At 39.6% G+C, this 17,534-nt stretch overlaps 2 protein-coding genes across 11 annotated transcripts in view; one reads left to right on the top strand and one right to left on the bottom strand.

Annotated features, from left to right (window-relative positions):
• The window catches only part of gnb1l (guanine nucleotide binding protein (G protein), beta polypeptide 1-like), a 35,302-nt gene extending 31,975 nt beyond the window's left edge, over window positions 1-3,327 (top strand). For 5 of the 8 annotated variants that reach the window (XM_020052365.2, XM_020052366.2, XM_020052367.2 and 2 more), the window contains one exon: window positions 674-3,327. In XM_020052365.2, the coding sequence (XP_019907924.2) occupies window positions 674-940 (267 nt within the window). In that variant the 3' untranslated portion in view covers window positions 941-3,327. The remainder of the gene's footprint in view (window positions 1-673) is intronic. The other 3 variants (XM_034296621.1, XM_034296620.1, XM_034296622.1) reach the window with 3 other exon arrangements.
• A 5,006-nt stretch (window positions 3,328-8,333) lies between these two features.
• tbx1 (T-box transcription factor 1) lies at window positions 8,334-17,205 on the bottom strand. 3 transcript variants are annotated; one of them, XM_010876601.5, is made up of 8 exons: window positions 16,583-17,205; window positions 14,874-15,213; window positions 12,760-12,861; window positions 12,369-12,540; window positions 11,517-11,672; window positions 10,130-10,197; window positions 9,766-9,866; window positions 8,334-9,448 (listed from the first exon to the last, which is right to left on the bottom strand). In XM_010876601.5, exons 1-8 carry the CDS (start codon window positions 16,767-16,769, stop codon window positions 9,063-9,065), a joined length of 1,512 nt encoding a protein of 503 aa, XP_010874903.4. In that variant the 5' UTR covers window positions 16,770-17,205; the 3' UTR covers window positions 8,334-9,062. The 3 variants fall into 3 exon arrangements, with proteins under 3 accessions (XP_010874903.4, XP_010874902.4, XP_034152168.1); XM_010876600.5 differs by having other exon boundaries at window positions 14,874-15,264; window positions 16,583-17,204; XM_034296277.1 differs by lacking the exon at window positions 16,583-17,205 and having other exon boundaries at window positions 14,874-15,792.
• Window positions 17,206-17,534: the final 329 nt, after the last annotated feature.

The raw sequence follows: 17,534 nt of genomic DNA on the forward strand, positions 1-17,534 counted from the left end.
TGTTGACCAGACGTTTCAAAGCGCATGCAATTCATCAGAGGTGCTTTAAAGAAACACAGTTCTGCAAACAAGGATTTCAGTTGGATGGTTTCTCATTTTACTGTCTCTCTCTTAACAAAGTGACAAAGGAATCTCAGACACATTGCGAATGAAAACGTCCCAGCCTTTAAGTCCAAATCAAATAGTCGACTTGTGAGAAATTTGCTCTCCACGGCTCGTGCCGTAATGTTTTATGCCCGATGATTGAGTCATTGAAGTGAGCGCTTGGTGGAGCTTCTTTCTCCCAGACAGAAATGATAAAGTGTTTGGTGACTTAATTGATGTCTGATCATTATTTCCCTCTCACATCTGCTCAGATTTGTTGGCTAGTTTTAGATCTTAGGTAAGAATCATTCAACAAAATGTTTTTTTTTTTTATCTAGATGGGTCTTTCTTTTGCCTGTATTTTCTGGTGGTTACTTAGCAACCTGGGTGTTCCAGCCCATTACCTTTAACAGCCTATAATGTAATACCACATTAGAGTGCATGGCAGCTTTCTTTGTGTTGACCGCCATGGATGCATATGCTATTGAATAAGGTTCTCTGAGAACAGTATGTATGATTTATGAATGATGTAGTCCTTGTAGTCCCTCTTCCTTGTTCTTATCTGTGACATTTGCTGTTTAACCCTCAGCTCCAGGATCCCATAGCCCTCGTCAACCCTGGGATCTCACAACTGTGTATCCGGGGGGACGGTAAGATTTTGGCATCGGCTGGCTGGGACCACCGTGTACGTGTATTTGGCTGGAAGAAGCTCCGTCCCCTGGCCGTGCTCCAGCACCACACAGACATGGTGCTCAGCCTGGCATTCTCAGACCACCAGGACACCAGGAACAGGCTTCTGGCTGCAGGCTCCAAGGACCAACGCATCAGCCTCTGGTCCATATACAACCAGGACTAAGACTCTGGCATTAGGTCATGAGCTCACTTTCCTGGTAAAGTATGTCTATAGAATTTTCTCCAATTGGTTATTTTCTACTAAGCCAAATTGGATCAAGTAGAGAAGGGTTGTCTTTGTCCAAACTGAAGTTACGGATCAAGATGGAGGTTTAGTTCAACTTCGGCTTACAATTCACTAAAGCCGTAGATAAGGAATTTCAACACATTTTATCAAATCTAGCTTGTTTATAGTATATACTTGTCTGATAGAGGATCGGCTTCAGGGAACTTGAATTTGAGGTAGACATTGACCAGCTATGTAATCCAGTGTTGTTGTTTTAGCAGGCTTTATTTCAACATTGCCATCTGCATCAGTCAGTCGGGGATAACCACAAAATCTGGACAGAGGAGACAAATCGCTTTGTGAAGGAGACAGTTGGTCCTCAAAAAGAGAGGCTCACTGCAGGAATATGGACTAAAGTTACCACGTTACTTTCAGTTTGACCTCTAGATCTTGGTTTCTCGTCTTTATATGATATGGTGCTCCATGTGCATTATGAACAATAATGTGTGAAGTTAAAACCTTTTTGTTGCATACATTACCGGTTTGTGAGTTACATACCAAGAAATTACTGTACCCTAAAACATTTCTGTGCTAGTTTTATTTAGTTGATATAACTTTTTTTTTTCATAGTAGACCTAATCATTTTCTGTAAAATAATTCTGTACATCCACCGAACAGTAACTGTTGTATAACTTCACCTTCATCTAAATTAGGTGTTCTTGGTTAGGATAGTTGAGAAGCCATCTACATTACTCAAAATACCAAAGGAAAAAAGTGTTATTCTACCAGTATAAATAGAGACTAATAATATCTCAGTCAGTGAGCAGCATGGGATCACAGATGTTACAAGGCCGTACTGCTGACACCGCTACAGAACTTCAAACAGGCGTTCTGCTTCATAAAGCCAAGTCTCCTGGGATGACCTAGACTGGAGTAGCTCATCAGACGTAGGTCACAGGAATCAAAGGCTCCTGACGTTCATGATAGCAGTGAGCTATTCCTCTTTTCCAAGAGGAAAGAGCAACCTGCGTTACATGAACTCCCCTGTCGCGTGCTCCAGTATTGTCCTCCCTCCGCTCTGATTTCTCTCTCAGTACCTTTGTCTGTGAACTCTGCTGCGACTTCTTCAATTTCTAATAGCTTCCTACTTCTCCTGTAGACTTTGAACAAACAACAGAAGTGGCGTGGGGTGGCTTCCGTCCATTCTCTGATAAATCAAACACTGCTCTATTGCTGCAGATGTGTGCTGAATGAAGGAGCAAACTCACAAGCTAGTCGTAAATCACCCCATAATAGATGATTTAGGAAGTCAATAAATGGAGAGAAGAGGAGCCCACAACAGGACCGGACATACAATAGAACCCTTGCACTCAGTCATTTGTCACCTAGCGTGTGTCTACCATGGCCTTGGAGGTCAGGTGTCAGCATGCCATTGTGATTGGATATTTTCTGTTATTTCAGTCAAGTCTTTAGCTAAGTTTAGGCCTCTGCTATGCTATTACAGCGTGGGTTTTAATAGACCTTGATGTATTAATGGTGGGTTGGATTACTGGCTGTTGACAATGATGTAACATGAACTGAGCCTGAATGTTTATGAAATAGAAATGAATAGGAATATGATTGTAAGAAAATAATCATTCTCTGCTTGTGAGCAGGTAAAATGCCATGCTTAGTGGCTGAGTAGTTTCCATTTCTTTATGCAGATTGAGGTGAATGTTTCACGGTCCTTTGTCTTAAGTGATGTGACTTTATATTTAGCATGAAATCTCTGTCAGCGATGGCAAATGGAACATAAACTGTAGTAACTTTGCTTGCTGAAAAGCTTTAGGAAAATGTGAAACACATGCTCTGCTCTCTCTGCGTGTCTTTTAGGTAATCGACTCCAATAGATCTACCTTGGCTTGTTTTTTTATATCTGTCCCCAGATATGCATAGCTCCCGGGGTGCGGCAAAAGAAATGTACACAAAGGTAAAACAAACTGAGCCCAGCTCTGATAGGCCTGTCACAACAGATGGGCCAGATGCAGCTGAGTGTCAAATGATGCCTTTGGTTGCATTATCATTCATTCTGCTCTGAGTCTCCTCATACATCAATGGCAAGCATTTGGCATTCCTTGTAGCCCAAGACATCTGTGTGCATAGCTAGCCTGTACAGAAATACCACAACATTTCACTATGGTCTTATTATTTGGTGTTATTGGAGTTAAGTGAGTTTTTCCCTAGGTTCAGACCAATACATTTCCAATCACGTTAAAGGAATGCTGTTTAGAGCGGCTAATGAAATCTAAACATGTTCCTGTTTTAAAATGTGTACATTATTATAAAATAAATATGTCCCCTTTGAAACCCTCTCCAATGTGTCCAAGTGAAATTGTTATAAAATGTTTCGGATTATAAAATGATTATAAAGAAACATGAATGCATATTACTTCACAATCCAGAGGAATTGCTTGGTGGAAGAACATATGGCAGCTTTTATAATAGTGAATACAGTTGAGGAAGGCACAGCTCTTAAAGAAATCTATATTTTCTGGTCCAAATCTATCAGATTCAATACTTGGTAAAGCATTTTTAATCACTAGGCGACAAGGCCACTAAGGAGCATTAGACACCTCTTGGAAATATCTTTGGCGTTTAACATAAAACGAAGTTCAGAAGACTGAGTCGGGTTTTCCACTAACTTCTTACCTGAATGATGTACTACGATTAAAGCTATACTTAGTACTTTGTTAACCTATCCATCTGAAATTATCTTCACATTCCAGCTCAGGCTTTCTCTGTACTACACAAATAATTTTTACTAGTCCGCCTACGGTTTGCTGTAGAAAGCTTGTTACTCCACGTGCATGTCTGACTAATCATTGAGACCATTCTGAATTATCAATCGATTGGCGTCAGTGCCTCATTACCATGATTGGCTGAATCTGAATGAAAGAAAAGTTATCACGCAAATTAGATGCTATGGTGTGAAACTATGAGAAATGCTTTTATTGATTATTCTGTCTTCGATGTCCCGCAGCGTGTTTGTTTGAATATAAACCTATATGAACACAAAATATGTTATCACAAAAAATATGTAATTAAGGGTATGGCGCATCCTTTATGTGAGGGAATCAATGGCCCTCAACTCACGACGGGCAGTCATTTGTGGAGTTACGTGTTACAGAAAGGTACCAGGCAAAAAGGTGAGAGACTTTCGAGAAACTTCCCGGGGTTGAAACCTATTAGGTTTTAGGCGTATGAAACCTTGGGGCGTTATTTTGATAATGGGAAACTCCGTAGTCCGTACGGGAGACATATACGCTACCACCATAACTTGATGCTGTAACCACAATACTTGAAATTGAAGGCCTATATATTGTTGAATTGGATATAATTAAATACTTTACTTTTTAGTTTACACCAAAGACTTAATGTCTGTTATGTCTTTGCGTTAATAACCTTGTTCCTAACTAAATGGAAGATTTCTATTCCTAGTTAGATTTCTGTTCCTAATTAAATGGTAGGCTTCTTTCTTCCCAGTGGTTAATGCAGGCCAGTTATGTGAAATTAATACAGTGTTGTATTGTATTTTTTATTATTATGATGGCAGCAAGTTGCTTGAGAGTTTGTTAGCATCAAAATAAATATAATACCAAAGGATATACCAAACCAAGGTAAACAGTTAGAGGAAACTCCTTAGTCGTCAGAAATGCTTACCCTTATAGATTTTTTCATCCGGGGCTGGGCCTCATTACAAACATCATATTGTCAAAAAAAGAGTTGATTGTTCCTAAATGGTCCCGTTAAAGTACGAGCGGTTTAAATGTTCCTTTCCTTCATCCAGGTTTACTGAACTTCAACACACGTACAGTGTGTATTGTCCTTACAATTGTGCAATGTAGGTATAATATTATTCAACATTGGCTGCAACGGCTCCACCGAAGGGGTTTCCACTGGACATCGAATGTATACATTTTTTAATGATCTTTTTAGGAAGCAGAATGTGACGCTTGTTAAAATGGAGGGTGAATGAACAACTGCAGAAAGTGGGGGAACACCTGAATCAATTTCAGTATTGGCCTATAATTCAACTTGATATAGGCTACACGAAAAAATAGACATATGCATGGTCCTGCCTTGTAAGGTAACCAAATGTGTTCTCTGACATTGCACGAAAAATGGAACAGCAGCTTTATAAATAAAATAAATTCAGTTAAGTGCTGGAGGCAAATAATTACAAATCTCAGATTTTTGTTATCGAAATTGTTTATGCTGCATTGTTTTTTTCTGTTAGATTCTGCTTATAAATTAGGCCTACATAAACAACGTGTTAAACATGACCACTATGGTGGACTTCTGTTTTATATTATTTATTGTACGTGTCTTACGGTAAGCATTAGGCCTATCAGTCTGTAGGGTGTGAGGTTAACAGGACATTTTATTTGCGGTGAAAAACCTTGGAGGCCGGGCCGTAGCCAACACGGGAGAAGGTGTAGGCCTATAAGATTCACTTGGCCCATGGCGTGTCATGGCCCACTGATGGTAGTTTATAATGTCAATTCTGGCTATAATTGAGGGGGTCCGCAATAACTGGCGACGGCCCTGCTTGTACATTAAATGTATTTCGGTAGTTTTAATAAAAATGTGTGTTAGTAGCAACGGCGTAGGTTTGTATTGTTTATTGAGACGAGTGATGAATGGATCCCAGAATGTTCACTCTTTTCCAGGGGGGTCACATCAACCTGTCTGTAATACGGGGGGTGGGGGTGGGGTCATGTCATGACCCCCGTCCCCGTAATTCCACACCCCTGGTAATGAGGTATGCTAATTTGAGTAAAAACATTTATTGTAGGCTAGGTATGATATGTGCTGCGTACAGCCTTCCATGCTTAGGCCTGAAAGTTATTTACGTTTGTGCCTCGCATCTTAAGCATCCCGCTTTTCCTTCCGTAGTCCTCGTCCGTAACATAAATAATCATCACGCTGTGAGTTTCCTTTTGTCGTGTCCAAGCTGTAATTGGCTGTCGGGTGGCCCGGTCCTCACCTGGCGGCCCCCAGCGAGCAGACCGTCAGTGAACAGCGCAGGTCCCGCGTCCACTGTCCCAACATCAATGCGAAGTGCTGGGAGGATAAACACAGCTGGCTCGTCCTAACGGATGGGTCTGGTGTCTCAGTGTCCTCTTCCTGATGGGCCACATCTCTTTATATCCAGCCGGAGTTCATCTCACGCGAAGGGAGCTTCAATTCTCCAGACTCCTGTTTCCTGTGCACGTCACACAGCAACCAGGAATATTGAAATATAAATGTGTACATAGGCATATAAGTATTGTTTTGAACTACCTACGCACAAAACGTGTTTAATGTATACAAATATATATCAGAATATATATTTTACATGTTTCTAATTAGCCTACTCCACAAACTTATTTTCTTCAGAAGTCCGTGGAGTTCATGCAAATCTTTCAATGTATATGTTGTGTTTTTCATGTAGGCTACATAATAGGTTATTATGTAAGTTCTTGAAATATGTTTTATCTAATTAGGGTTAGAAATAACTTGATTTATTTATTTAGAAATAAATCAAAATAATAATTTTCTTTAACTAAATGTTGGTCTCAAATGTCCTAACGAAATAGTCCAAACTAGAGTAAAACGTTTGAAATGCCTATCTCAGAAAGAAATATAAACAATTAGAACAATTAGCCTACAATTAGATAATTTCCTCAAGGACCAACCTAGACAGAAATTATGCAACCAATTAGTCCCTGGTCAAATAAGTGGAAACATTATTTAACCTTTGGTACCTTCACAAGTCATTAACTGGCAAGGGTCAACCTGCGCGCAGGGCGTCCTTTTCCTCTACCATGGGACCATTCCGCAGCTGCTGTGTTTGAAGAGAAGATACATAATTCAAATAAATCAAAACGTTTCCTATTGTATCATGACAGTCCCAGATGCCTTAAAACATGTTATTTTGGACAGAATTATCCTTTACAACAAAGGGTTCCTCGTAGGACTTCAAATAGCACACAGCAAAACACGGTAAAAAAAAAAATTAACTTTTAAACCTTTTACTCTAAAAATATCTCACAACTGTCACAATTACTATGAGGAATTATATCCTTTGAGGGGAAATGTGCTGTGTTTTCGTCTTGTCTGTGTGGACGAAACGATTATGGCCTTCTTCTGGCAAGTCAGTTTAACTAAATGACTTGTTGGTCATGGTCTAAGGAGTCCCTGGAATTTACTGTTTATGTTGCAAAGGCTTATAAGGCAAAATAAAAAAATTACAGTATTTTTCTGCTGGTCAATTTTGTGTATTTGTTTATTTGTTTGTCAGTCATTGCATGTTTCAGTGGGGCACTTTGCGCTAGCCTTAAATCACCTTTTGATTTAGACGTGTCCTGGACCAACTTGCAGTTAAAATATCCTATTTGCTTTAGTCTACATTTTATATTTTCTATTAGGAATGTTTAACATCAATTACATATTTTGAGATACAGAATGTGCTCCTGTAAAAACGAATAGCAAATTCTATGCTGCTGTTGGCACACTTAAATTGCACAATATTGTGCAGTTGTTTGGAAAATATCCAAATTGCCTTTATGTACACACACTCACGCACAAACAAAATTGCGCAGACAGAAGAAACATTTTGTGCGCGCGTGCAAGTGCGCCGTGGGCGCATGTAAATTGTTATTTTGGTCCTTGCATAGAAGGTGCCACCCTACCAGTTGTATTATTGCAGGACACTGCCACATTGGGCACATTTCGGTTGAACTATCAAGCCCAAGGGCAGAACAGCTTTTTATTTCACCCTGTTGGGGTGTTCTTGTGGGTGCATGTGTTTTCTGCTAGTGTGAAATTGGCCTCACATACAAAACACACATTCACATGTGCATGCTTGCAAACACACACACACACACACACACACACACACACACACACACTGAAAAGACATACACTGAACACATGACATAACTTTCCCTGCACATATTTGAACACAAAAATGCAGATACAATCAAGTGGAATTAATATGCTTGGCCATTCTGTGGGTGTTTACTTTTAGAATTATAGTCAAAGATTTGACTTTTGGAAGTAGGGTCCTAGGTGACTGTGCACTGTGATTCCTTTTCCACACCACACATAAGAATAATTCTGTAGACCCAGGTGTGGATGCTGACATTTGAACTTTAGCATATCAGTGGATAACCTAATGTTTAGACAGGTTCTCACATTCTCTGAACACTATCACACAACTGGGTCAGCCCAGTTTGTGAAAACAGAAAACTGCAATGAATGAGACAAGGTCTTTCCTGGCCCTATCATAGATAGACACATGAATTAGAATAAACATGGAAAAATATGCTTAATGATTTAAAAGTAAAGAATTTAATATTTATTTTACAGTTACAGAACAGTCATTCTGCTTCTTTATTTACTTAGAATTGCTGCAAGTCAGTGCCATGGTATAAGCTTCTCAGGGCCGCATCTCAGGATGGTTCCAAAATTTACAAAAATTCTCAAACAAACATTTCAAAGGTGTTGCAACATCTATCCGATGAGCTCAACATGCAAATATCTGGTATATCTATGGAAGCTTGATTGACTATAACATATGGCTTTTTTGAAAGCAGAAAAAAGTGCATCCAACACAAATTATAGTCCGTGATAATGCGTCATCCGTGTTTCAAGAGAAGCCTTTCATAAGCTGTTTCCTCTTGTAACTCGGGTCATCGTTGCCTCCACTCTACCACGCAGGCAAAAAGGTGCCCTTATGTAGAGCTATTGCTGTCAAAGTTCAGAGGTCAAGACGGACCCCTGCTCTGGCTCAGAGGGCCAGTATGCACTTCCTGCCAAGATACGTTTCCCATAAATAAATAGGGCAGTTTTTGTGGCTCTCTGAGGGGAGGGTTTATCCGGGAACACGGATGTGCCACGCAACCTCCCGACACACTTGACGTGGCACCAGCCATGAAGACAGAGTTGTGTTGTTGTCCCTCTACTCCCGTGGGTTTGCTTTTCCACAGCACTACCTAGTAGCCGTAGCCCAGGTGTGTGGGCCATGGGCAGCTGCTATTGGACACAGCCACAGTCATTATCTGGGCCCATAGTCATAGTTAGCCGGGGCGCTGGTTGCAGAGTACATGTTTGCTGTGGCTGGGTTCATGTGGTGGTGGTACGTGTGTCCTCTGATGCTGGGTAAGGGGTAGGGCGACGGCCGGGTCTTAGCTCCCAGGTAGTGTTCATAGGAGGTGGGGTACTTGTAGGGGTGGTGGTGCAGGGTGTCGGGGGGCAGAGGATGGCCGTCTGGGGTACGGAGGTCATGGGGAGGGCTGGGACGACTACTGGTGAGGGGGACGGCGTGAAGGCCACCTGGGACGGGTAGGGCGGGGCTAAGCACGCGTGACATCAGCTGGTGGGCAGGGTCAGCATGCAATGGCGTGCCACTGGGGTCCCGGTCGTAATCCCGCCTGCTGTCCTCTAAAAAGCAAACAAGAGCATAAGCAGACCAGACAACAGACTGAGAGGAGGGACAGCAGAACACATTAGCTAAGCCAAGAGTATCTCAATCAATGGTCACACAATACATTTTTATAAATGTGCAAGCTAAATTATGAAAGCTACAGTTGCTGATATCTAAATGTATTAACTTATCAAAGGCATAAATACTTTTAGATATTGATTTGCGTATTTAAAGTCATGTGTACTTGTTATAATTCATTAAAAGTACTGGATTCAATAGTTCTCTCAGTAAAGAAACTTCATTATTGATCTAAGACAAAAGGAGGCCTCCAGACCTTTCTCTGAGCCGTTCTGCTGTGGTGGAGATGACATTGGGTTCCTTGTTCTGGCAAAAGCACTCATAATTGGCAGAGAGCCTGGCCTGTGATTCCTGGGCCTGGAGCAGAGAATGGATTCAGTTACACTGTACACGCTCTTTAAATGTGTCAAAAACACCAATGTATGGATCAAGATGGGATCAAGAGTGCCGATTAAGGCTTCTTGCACATTAACAGAGCCACCAGACAGGAATGTGATTTACTTCTGTCACAATTGCAATTAATATATATTAAAATATATAAATACATTGTTCCATTCATACAATTTGATGATTTTCAAAAATGAATCCAGTCATTGATGAAGTGAGGTGTGTTCTCTCACCAGTCCTCCGGATCACAGTCCCTGAAGCCTTTTGCAAAAGGATTACTGGCAATTTTCAGCTGCGTGATCTACAACCATAAGCACAAAGTCAAGTAAACATGCCAAGTCCAAGTGAAATGTCCAAACTAGAAAAAGAAGTACACTTTTTTTCTGGCTTTTCGATTTCCATTTTGAGACTACATGAAATGTCATGAAAACAATGTTATTTAAATAACATTAACATAATATCTAAATTTAACTATTTTAGTGTAAAAACGCTCTTAGTGTATGATTAGTGTTAAGGATCCTAAATAGAACATGAGAATATTTAGGCTAATATTAATGAAATACAGTGTAGGGTACTGTAGCTTATACTCAACACAAGAAAACATGGCTCAGCCTGCGGCGTGAATTGTGTAATAACTACAGGGTGTAAATATATTTATCCATAGCATTATACAAATAACGACGCCACTCTCCTTAATAAGAAGAAAATTAGAAAAAAATGAAAATTAAGGGTGAATTTATTAAAATACAAATAGAAACAATATTTTTCAGTAATACGTGGCTACATTGTTACGGTTAAAAGTGATTTAATGTTACTTTGACAATTAGGCTAATTAAAATGGGATTTTTATGCACATCTGTAAAAGAAGTTGAGTTTTCATGAATTTCCGAATGAGTTGAACAACAACAAACTGAAAGACGCTAGGTACCGGTTGGAGACCCGGTGGAGACCCGTTGGAGACCGAGGGGTCAAACAGATAGAAAAGAGCAGGAAAAATAGACAGGGAAAACCAGAGAAACCAGACAGCTGTGCAAGGGCATTGGTGATTCAAACAACTTTATAAGCGCAAAAATCCCACGTCAAAGAATTATGTTCAACCATTATATTTTAAGCCAACAGGGAGAAGTGTAAAACTGAAATTTGAGTTTCAAAAAGGAGGGAAAATATGTTTTTTAACTAATTCGTTTTTTTTTTTTTACTAAAAGTGAGTTAACATCAGGTTTTTCTGGTCGGTCAGAAAACCGTTGGCCTACAACCTATTTATTTTCAAGTCATAAAGATGTCAGAGTAGTTCATTATCTGTTTCATGAAATGCGATTATTTATTTACTATCCTCACTTTTTATGCAGCCTATACTTAATATTTTATTTAAATTATGAGTGGACCTATATTAATTACTAGGCTAACACAACTGTAGTCTATAATGTAATACCAAATGTATTAGTTTTCCCCTTATTATTATATAAATACAGGCAAACAGGCCTGTTATTTTAAACATGGGAGTGCAAAAACAAAGACGTTTCATTAAATAGCTTTTTAAACCTTCAACAATCATGTTATAATGTCATCATGTTATAATGTGTTGTTAAATCTGCATAGCATAAAGAAAGAGATCCGTACCCTGTGGTTCTGGTAAGCTGTGACCGCGGTGAACCGTGTTTCCTCAAAAACAAAGGTCTTATAATTCTCCTCCGCGTACTTCTCGCTGTCTTTGCGTGGGTCCACATAAACGACGTGGAACCTCGGCTGGTATCTGTGCATTGAGTTCAGAATGATCTGCAGGGGGAGAGCGGAAGAGATTAAGACTAATTTTTACTCTATGGACATGTCGATTGTGGGGTGTCTTAATATTGTTTCAATAATCCCATGTTGGCTAGTCAAACCAATGGTGAGTTAAATTACTAGGCAATCGTCATGGAAGTCAAGAGATTGTAAAATTTCCCGTACGGTGAAATTATAAAATTAAACGCCGGTGTGCACTTACAAAAAACTTTTAGTTGGTGAAACTCCTTTTCAAGTAAAAATGTCAAAGAAAGTGTCAAAGAATTATCAAAGAACCGTATGAAAAACCTAAACGATCAATAATCTACCTCGAAAGGTTCTTCGAATGCTTTGTTGAGGAACCATTCAAACGTTTTTTTTTATTAAACATTTAAAAGGGTTCACCCACAGTTTCTATGTGAAGGACCCCTAAAATAATCTGTAAGACCCTTTCTTTTGGAGTGTAGGTTTATAGGCTAGTTAGGATAAGAAATAAAAATGTTGTCGCACAAGACACGTGCAAATGTTTTTACAATAACTTTTTAAAACCATATGAAATCGGTTTCAAGTTATAACAAAAAATACTATTTAAGAAGATTATATATATCCTAATGATTTGCCGTTAGGACTTTATAGAATATTGACTATAATATCTTACTCATTAAATCATATTATTCTTTATTTTAAAGTAGGGTTTTCGTTTATACTTACGTGTCCATTGTCATCCAGTAAATTGTTAGTGAGTTTAAGTTTATCGAATGAGACTATCTGCTTCATCCATTGTGCGCCCTTGGCGGGAGAGTCAGGGTGGTAGTGAACTCTCCCTGGAGTAGCAGGGTCTGCTTTACCAGCCACCAGCCACGAAGAACTGTGGAAAGCATACCTAGGAAGAAATAAAAAAAAAAAACAATAACCAGAGGTTACAGGGGTCTCAATGGATTGTAGGTGTTTTAAAAAAAAAAAAAAAGTAAATTAAGCCTAGCACGTGTTGGCCCTAGTTGTAAGCACGTGCAATAGAATAATTGGTCATATAACCCTATAAAGCTGACTGGCACAACATATACAGTGTTGTCTGTTTAATTTATAAATAAATAAAACGTACCTGTATCTTTTGTCGTCCACTGGTAGGAAATCCATTAGCAGCATGTAGTCTGCCATAGGATCCATTCCAAATATTTTCACTTGAAACGTAGGAAACATTCGCCTGAGATAAAAAACACATGGCAACATTAAAATACTGTTAAATTGACTTGCCTGATTCATTTTTGTATTGACTTGGCTCTTCAATAGTCTATGGGTTCAAATTGTTGATATGCTTTCTGAGTACAACATATAGTATCTAACGTTTGAGATACCCCTGATATACAATTTTACTGTTCCATAGACCTGCGATCAACGAAGAATGAGACCCTAGATTTAAGGCCAACTGAGGCGATCCAATTAATGGATTAACACCAATTAAGTTAGATGGTTACAGAATAGGGTCAATTTTCACTCAGTTAACTTGCATCTATCTTCTACCATTTCATGGGTTCTGGGCACATCTACCTTTTACCGTGACTTTAAGAGCATGTTCTTTTACTTTTCCGTCTCTTCAAGAATTAGTCCCATTGCTTCTCTCTCCATTTCACGCTGCAACGCGCACGCCCTCTCAGAAGAGGTGTTTTCTGTACTGTAGAGCGTTTTATTGTGTCTGGAGTAATCCGCTAAACCAGTGAAAGTGATCCTAAAATCACCGCTCAATTAACGTCAGAGTCTATTGAAAGTTGCAGTTGTGGATAGGTGAGGCTAAAGTAGCTTTTAAAGTGCCTTGACTCGGATATTGTGTTGCTAGTGCCTCTAGATTGACTGATGTTGTTCTGCTGTCACTATTACACTGAAAATGTTAACTTGAGCCTGTGCAAATGCAATCTCTTATGTGTCTCAGATGCTAAACGTTTGAATAAAATAGCGCAGTAAATCATAATGAACTGATATACACGTCTAATGCAGTCATAGAGCGAAATGAATCAACGTGCTTTGCGACTAAACACAATTACATCAAATATTTTTGTATTTTTCACGTTTCAAAGGGGGAAATAACAAGAAAATGGCAATAAGATCTTAAAGCAAAACGTATGCTGATTTGAACATTTGCTAGCTTTTGAAACCGTCAAATGCCGAATGAATCAGAAGGAAAGGGCTACATAATCTTAATAGAAAACCTAACAGCTATATATTCAAATCAGATTAGGGGACTTCTGAATAGTTCCGTGTTTGGACAATCTCATGTAGCATCCCCGAATTAACCGTGGGGAGACTAAGTGCAGCAATATTTGTTTTAGGAACGCTGATACCCAAGGCTCACTGTGACCCATAACCTGAAACATTTGCCAGTAAATCGGGATTTGGGCTTGCAGAAATACCTTATAGCTATGGTGTTATTAATCATGATGGGTGAGCTCAAGTTCACTATGTTTGAAGTAGGTTTATGTCAAGGAATACATGACAACACCAAGAGGAACAGAAGGGCTTTTACTTACACATTTCTCCACTAATAAGCCTTAAATATCAGACGCATATCAACGTATAAATATAAATATTTTGCTTTTCCCGCCTCGGGTGATCTGGTAGTATAAGGAGGTTCCCCCAAAACAAATGTACCAGTGCGAGAATGGATTTGAATCCGATCCACCGCTCTTCTAGCGCGCACTCTCATACTCTCCATACTATGCACATTTTGGTTATTTGTCTGCCCAAACACGTAGGCCGATTTATTTCCCTACTGTTTACAGTTTAAGGGAAATTGCCTTCTCTCATTGTATCCAACTCAACAAATCAAACTGCTAAATTTAAGAAAATTAAGTAGACTACACAAAAACACTATAGGCCAGTAGACCTGTATTATTCAGTTTCAATCTGTCTATATATTATATCGGTCCATTGGCTAAAATTATATAGATAGTAATAATAATAATATGGCATCTGGTAGATGCTTTTATCCAAAGCGACTTCAGTCAGTGCTGCATTCATTTTACGAGTGTGACACAATATATAGATTAGATGACGATAGTTTGATCTTAAATATTTTAATTAAAATAGAAAGATGATTAAAAAAGAGTGAGATTATATTTTCAAGAGACCCACAGCTCTGTAATTTCCATTGCAGCATTACATCAGCAGATTTATTTTATTACACCAACTTTACCTCCCAATGCACAGGTAAATTAAACTCACCTTCCAGCCTTGGTTACGATCATCTCTGTTCCCAGCTGATTAAATTCATCCCATAAAGCTTTCATCTCCAACTGAACGTTAATGTTGGCCACCTTAGGGTTCTTTTTCACCATAGACTTGCTGTTCGGAGTGGAGCTGGAGGACGACGAGGAACAGTTGGAAGTCCCGGTATCGCTCTGCTGGGCCTGGGCCGCGTTCGACCCCGAGTAGTTGTAGCTGTGTTGAGCGGCCGGGCAAGGCTCAAAGTGGGTTTCATGTTGGCTGTAGGGGTCCCCAGGGGACGGAGAGAGATGGTAACTCCCAGGCGTGTTGAGGCTGTTTAGGCTGCTGGTCGTGAAGGCTGCAACATCGCAAAAATGGGACAGCTGCGTCAGCCACGGACTGGATATTGCTGAAATCATTCCAAAAGCTGGATTTTACAATATGCGTTGCACTTGTGCATATAATAAAACACTGAAACCAGTTGTGGGCTTGTGTAGTCTTTAAAGCCAAACTCCCTTAATAAATGTTCAAAACGTTTTAAACCAGTTTCCGATTCGAGTGCAAATTAGTATTTTCACCGTCCATAGATCCTCGACGTTGCATGCAAATCATGTAATAAACTAGGCCTATACAGCCTAAATCCTAAAACGTCTGTTGCCGTTGGTGAATTTGTTCACGGAACGTCCGATAATAATAAAAAAGGTTAATAAAGAACTTGTTGTCTGCGTCCCTAATTACAATTCCCAATTGTGACAAAAATGTTTTCTATAACTATAACCTTGAGCAGTGAGCACACGCAAGATGTTTTTTCTTTCGAAGTATTGTGTTCATAAGTATTCCAGGCGGCTTCTTCTCTGCTGGGCTACTGCGGTATGCAACACTGCAATCCAGACTTCTCTCTTATCTCTCTCATAGGGCCTCCCCTTTAAGATAAAACCGGTTCTTATTTCTATTTAGATAAGGAACTGCAGGTAATGTGCCTTTCCTCGCCTTGGGACGAGACTGATTGACAGTGAAGTGCGCCCCTTTTAATGGGCTTTCCGGCACCCATTTACTTTTGGATAAGGGTATCGCCCACATCGTCCTCTCTTAACAATAGAAGGGCTAGCTGGCACAGTGGATGGTAAACGTTTTTACAAGTAAACAAACACTTATTTGTATGCACAAAACAGACATTAATTAATAATGAATTATTCACATAAAGGCTGTACCAAATGGGACTGGGATAACGTGCCCCGCTCTAATTTTTTGAATATAGGCCTGTTATCAACAGTTTTTTATAAATAAACACTCGTACCCCATGTACCCAGCTCCTAACACTTCTTCCTCATTTTATATGTGTTGATGTGCTCCATTCCCTATGATTTAAACTGAACTTCCTATTTTGACAATATATTTAAGTTCTACAAATATATATGTATGAACAATGGATATTTTATAAGCTATGTTTTATACATTGGTTTTCTACATCATCATATTTTCCCCAGAACTTTCCTATAGCCTATCCTAATGGACGAGTTTTTTCGGGAATATGAGCTTATTTTTCATTATACTCCAGTATCAACATAGTTTTATTTATACGTAAAAATATGTTTGCTGCATAGCCTATTAGTGTTACGGGAAAAATATCAAATATGCGTGCAACAAGAACAACCGCAATCTTAGATGAGCAACAAAAATGACACACGCAAATATTTAAAAGATTATTGTCAAGACCACACTCGTACCTTCCATTTCCCTGGTGACAGTGCTGTAGTGCATTTTAAACGAACTGTAACTGTTGTGCTGATCTTGCTTGTCCAGGCCAGTGCCGTGTTTGTCAAATGTTGCGTTTCCTGCTTGCTCTGCAGCTGAAATCAGAGAGGCTATACTGAAAGCATTTGCCTTTGGAGAGAGGGGACCGCTGTCGTCCATAGGCGAGAAATCCAGTCAAGAAAAGCCGTCTCTCCTCTGCTTCCTTTACGATCTATTCCCGAAAGCAGGAGGCTAGACACAATGGGTAGGAACACACGCCGCAATAGTTTTACATTTCGCCTCTAACATTCGTTGGTATTCAGTACCTTCCGTCGAAGTGGGCTGTAACTATTTTTTCGAAATTAACTATACCCACTGAGTCTTTTAGAAAATATGTTCAACTTTAAAACTTTTCCCTTGCACGAATTCGATTGATATGCCCAAACACGTCCACTTGTATCAAAACATCATTCATACGCAGAGAGCTGTTCTCGTCTTCCCCCATTCAGTGGCTGGGTGATGTCATAAGAGTTCGCTAGTCTGCCTTGAGAAGCTACTGCGGAGAGCGAGAATGTCAAAAGTGAGAGCTCCACGCCTCCCTGCATGGCTCGAAAAAAGTGTGCACACTTTGACTGGATGTTTTATTTGAATAAGACCTTGTCGATCAATGTGCCAAATTTGAATCTACAGTGGAAAAAAGTTGAACGTCATTGCGGATGTCCGGGATAAAAGTAATGCAATTCTACAGTAAATTATATGTTTTGGTCGTTTCATTGTGCAAGGATAGCGCGCGTAATTCTCTTTGGACATACCGGCGGTTGTTGTCCCCACCTGTTGAATAAACTATGCATTGTGGTATGTCTACATTCATGGAATTATAGTAGGCTTATTAATGTGTAGTTACTGTACGTTAATTCACTCACACTCGTTAACGTTATTTATAGC

This window comes from Esox lucius, chromosome 13 (genome assembly GCF_011004845.1).
Source record: "Esox lucius isolate fEsoLuc1 chromosome 13, fEsoLuc1.pri, whole genome shotgun sequence".
Lineage (NCBI taxonomy): Eukaryota > Metazoa > Chordata > Actinopteri > Esociformes > Esocidae > Esox > Esox lucius.